Here is a 5,000-nt window from a genome sequence, read left to right on the forward strand (position 1 = left end):
TACCCACTGTTTCAGTTTATAATTACAGGTATTCTTGTCAAAGTCCTAGTTATTTCTGCTATTTTGATACAGATCCACTGACTTGGTTTGCTTTCTGATGTGTGTTGTCTTTGATTTTTCAGCACTTGTACTATGTTTTCGAATACAACTGTACATCGCTAAGTTATAGTTTATTGTAGGTGATCAATTTCTTAATTTAGCCTAGTTCGATTCTCTTTAAGTCAGCTGTGTCATAAAGGGTTCTTCGGCTTTCTGTCTAGTTTCTAAATGTTAATATTATTATTTGTCTTGGACAGTGCCAATAAAATTCTTGCTGTTTCTTTTGTCATTAACGTGACAACGGACTATGTTGGCTATTTTACAATAGATCCTGTGCATCCAGAAGCAAGCTGTGCTGATGTTCTCTCAGAAGCTGCAGGAAGCAGCACACACAGTCAGCAAGATCAAGGTAATAAATTCAAATCACTGAAAGGAAATGTCAGGCTACAACACAAGGCAAGCAAACTCCTTTCATCTTCCCTCCTTTTCGTCTCCCTCTCTACTGATATAACTGGCTCTGCATCTCCGGTATCCTTCAGAAAGAAACTTACAAATTCTATTCCAGATGAGTATTAATTCTACCACAGATAAAAAGTTCATATTTTGTATCTTTGTTAAGTTAATGTCCATCTGAAGTTTCATGTGAGTGAACAAAAGCATACAAGCCTTAACGGTTTTTATAAGGTTTCCTCACAATTAATTTTTTATTCTGACATTTGTTTGTAGTCTGTAAATCTAATATACAATGGCAAAAGTAATATAAAATAAAATAAAGTAAGTAAGGTCTGCAAGTTGCTTAAGTGGATTGCGGTGTTTTTTGTAGTTAAACTATTAAAGGATAAATTTTCATTCAGGGGATGTGTGTTATTTTCCATTGATATTACAAATTACAGTCAATAATAGGGAGAATCCTTATTATATGATAAAGACTGCTTGAGAGAATTGTGTCTTTTTTGGAGTGGATACTTGACTTGTTGTTACAACTTTTTTTTGAAGAAATGATATGTTGTGTTGAAAAGTAAGGAAGTATTTCATGTTGGTTTTGGAACCCGGATGCATGACAGGCGCAAAGATCAGTCTCGAACTTATGACGTTCACTTTTCAATGGGAAAAAGTAATTTGCAATGCTATGAAACTAAATTTTTTTGTTACTGTTATTTGTTTTTCAAATATTGCTGAATACGGGACCTTCCGTGGTGTCAAAATTAAGAACACAATAAGGTTGAGGTTAGACCAAAAAAAAATTAATAAATAAAATACAGGCAACACCTTATTTAAAATTATTTTTGTCTTTTGCAGATTTACCATATTCTGTCAATATTATAGAAAGGATCCGTCAGCTCTACAGTACTCGTGAAAAAATTATTTTTCCTGTTCCATGGCTTGATGACTTCAGCTTTCATCTCGATGACGTTTTTACCAAGCTAAAGATTTTGGGCAAAGAAAAGACAAGGGGAACATTGACTGATGAAATCACCAACATGACAGCTATCTTTAGAGGACACAAGGATTGTGCAAAGCCACGGACTGTTTTAATTGAAGGAGACCCAGGCATGGGAAAGACGACCTATTGTCAGAAACTGGCATATGATTGGGCAATGAAACGAGAAGAATGGGACAAGTCTTTTCCCGAGATTGACGTTCTCTTGCTTTTAAGGTGTCGTGATATCAAAACTGATATCTGGGAGGCCATTGATGACCAAATTCTTCCTCTTGATATTGACGAAGAAGACAAGGAATGGTTCTTCAAGTTCATTCGAGAAAATCAATCCAAGGTTCTGTTAGTGCTTGATGGACTTGATGAAGTGGATTCCAGTAAAGTTGACATGTACAATGACCTTCTGGAAAGTAAAATGTTACCCAATTGCCACATTGTTATCACATCACGCCATGAAACTGGTAAGAGTGTAAGGCGGTACTGTGACACCCTGTGGGAGATTGTGGGATTTACTCTTCAAGACGCAAAGAGCTACATTCTTAAGTACTTTAAAGGCATGGAACACTTGGCAAAAGAGCTACTCAAACAGCTTGCGCTTGACATGAGGAAAGAGGGAGACTTACAAGAGTTGACACGGAATCCTCTTAATACAGCTTTACTTTGCATACTTTGTGAAGATTTCAAGGGTGTACTTCCACCGGAAAGGACACAGTTGTACACAGAAATGGTGCGATGTGTTTTGTTAAGATATGAAAAGAGAAATCGATCATCGACAGGCAGTGATGCTGACCTACTGGAAATTTACAAGGATGAGCTGGTGCAGTTAGGATGCATGGCGTTGCAGTCTTTACGTAAAGGAGAGTTGTTTTTCGACGAGAATGAATTCAAAGGCATTTCCAGTAATTTGATCAAGTTTGGGTTTCTATCGATCCAGTCCGGTGGCAGCAAGAGAAAACCTTCCTTGCGTTTTGGCTTTCTTCACAAGACCTTTCAAGAGTTTTTTGCTGGCTTTTATCTCGTTTATCAGATCCTTGATGGAGACACAGATTGTAAATCAGTAGTGAGCGATGTAAGGAACATGCATGAACTGAAACAAGTGTTTATGTTCATGAGTGGTATTTTGTCCGCAACATCTGAAGAGATGACAGTTTCGTTGGTAAAAAGCATAGCAGAGCTTGCAAGTTCGTCCAATATGGGAATGGAGAATGACAAAGAAGAAATTTTAGAGTTAGCATTTGATTGTATATTGGAATGCAAATGTCATGGAGAGAACCTTCAGTCTAAGTTACTTCAGGCCTTTGGACAGAACTTCCTTATTAAAGATCTCGACTTGAATTATAGATTCAATCATGTGAACCTTTTTTGTGAAATTCTCAAAGTCAACACATGCTTGACTACTTTGAATCTGACTGATAACACAATTGTTAACGCTGACGCTGAATTTCTTTCTGAGGCTCTCAAAGTCAACACATGCTTGACTACTTTGAATCTGACTGACAACAATATTGATAACGCTGACGCTGAATTCCTTTCTGAGGCTCTCAAAGTCAACACATGCTTGACTACTTTGAATCTGGGACGTAACGAAATTGGTACCGCTGGCGCTGAATTCCTTTCTGAGGCTCTCAAAGTCAACACATGCTTGACTACTTTGAATCTGGGACGTAACGAAATTGGTACCGCTGGCGCTGAATTCCTTTCTGAGGCTCTCAAAGTCAACACATGCTTGACTACTTTGCATTTGGTAAGGAACGAAATCGATGCCGCTGGCGCTGAATGCCTTTCTGAGGCTCTCAAAGTCAACACATGCTTGACTACTTTGAATCTGGGACATAACGAAATTGGTACCGCTGGCGCTGAATTCCTTTCTGAGGCTCTCAAAGTCAACACATGCTTGACTACTTTGCATTTGAAATGGAACGGAATCGATGCCGCTGGCGCTGAATGCCTTTCTGAGGCTCTCAAAGTCAACACATGCTTGACTACTTTGAATCTGGGACATAACGAAATTGGTACCGCTGGCGCTGAATTCCTTTCTGAGGCTCTCAAAGTCAACACATGCTTGACTACTTTGGATTTGGAATGGAACAAAATCGATGCTGCTGGCGCTGAATCCCTTTCTGAGGCTCTCAAAGTCAACACATGCTTGACTACTTTGCATTTGGAATGGAACGAAATCGATGCCGCTGGCGCTGAATTCCTTTCTTAGGCTCTCAAAGTCAACACATGCTTGACTACTTTGCATTTGAGTTGGGGGTGATTTCGATTGGCCGTATTCCAGGAGAAGAATACATGGACTGAAAGGTAAAAATCCTTCGTTTTTGCGAAGATTCTTATTATAATAGACCATATTCGTATTCTCAGTATTGGACTCGAACTAGCTTGCAATGGAAGCTCATGCAGGTAAGTCTTTTCAAATGCAAATACTTTTTATTGTTATAGAGCTGGATTTTTTTCCCGACAGCGTGCGCTCTCATTGCTTACTTCGAGATCACATGACTGCTAATAATAAAACTGTCTCCTGCCAAAAGTCTCTGAGCGGGCAACATTGCAAAATCTATGACGTGCGAGGGTAACAGTGCACTGTGACCCACAAATGTTGACCAACGACCGCCGTTGCTGTTGCCGTTGCAAGTTTTTCTTTTTGTGCTATATGACAAATCACTCGATGATTTAATTTTTTTACCTCGAACCTCGATGTTTCCCTCGGCTGCGCCTTGGGGAAACATTGAGATTCTCGGGAAACAAAATTAACTCTTTCCCTCGGGACCAGTCATTAAGTGTTTAATAAATTTCCCCGCATTAGCCTCCATTGCAAGCTAGTTCCAGTGCAATACTGAGATTACAAATATGTTTCTATTGTAAAACATCTGCTCAAATGCTACTTTAAACATGTGTATATTATCCTTGTTGCTTCAAAACGCCAGACATACCATTTTAAAACAACACTCCACGTATTCTTATTCCGGAATAGGGTTAATCGAACGCACTCTTGGGTTTAAATCAATTATTCTCCCAGATTCGGGTGCTAAATTCCTTTCTAAGGCTCTGTCAAGTGCAGCAAGCGTATTAGGGGTGTCCGGCGTATCAAGGATATCAAGCGTATCAGGTGTATCCAGCGTTTCAGGGGTAACCCTGATACGCAGAACAACCAACAAGTTTCAACCCGTGTCGGCCGTTCCAACCACACCGGTAAAGTATCAACAAAAAGCCCTCGCTGGTCTCCTAAATAAAAGACTAGAGTTGTAACTTTGATAAAAAAGCCGAGTTACATTTTATCTGAAAATATGGTGACATCACGAAATGTATCCATGCAGTGTTGTAAATGTGTTTATATTGTAGGTATTTGTTCTTGTGGATCATCATGGAACTTTTGTCTAGCTTTTTCAATGTTCGTTTTGAAGGCATGGGCTTCTACTCATTTCAATTCAACTCGTCAATCAAGCAATCAGAACCGGTTATTCCTGAAACACACTAACACTAACCAAAATGGAATACTGGTGTTCAACTCTTTAATTCCTAT

At 39.1% G+C, this 5,000-nt stretch overlaps 1 protein-coding gene across 1 annotated transcript in view; it reads left to right on the forward strand.

Annotated features, from left to right (window-relative positions):
* Positions 1 to 5,000, forward strand: part of LOC138022486 (protein NLRC3-like) — a 51,223-nt gene that overhangs the window by 6,221 nt on the left and 40,002 nt on the right. The window contains exons 2-3 of the mRNA XM_068869644.1: positions 368 to 448; positions 1,339 to 3,781. Of these exons, the coding sequence (XP_068725745.1) occupies positions 1,521 to 3,686 (2,166 nt within the window). The 5' untranslated portion in view covers positions 368 to 448; positions 1,339 to 1,520 and the 3' untranslated portion in view covers positions 3,687 to 3,781. The remainder of the gene's footprint in view (positions 1 to 367; positions 449 to 1,338; positions 3,782 to 5,000) is intronic.

Source organism: Montipora capricornis, chromosome 10 (genome assembly GCF_036669925.1).
Source record: "Montipora capricornis isolate CH-2021 chromosome 10, ASM3666992v2, whole genome shotgun sequence".
In the NCBI taxonomy this organism is placed as follows: domain Eukaryota; kingdom Metazoa; phylum Cnidaria; class Anthozoa; order Scleractinia; family Acroporidae; genus Montipora; species Montipora capricornis.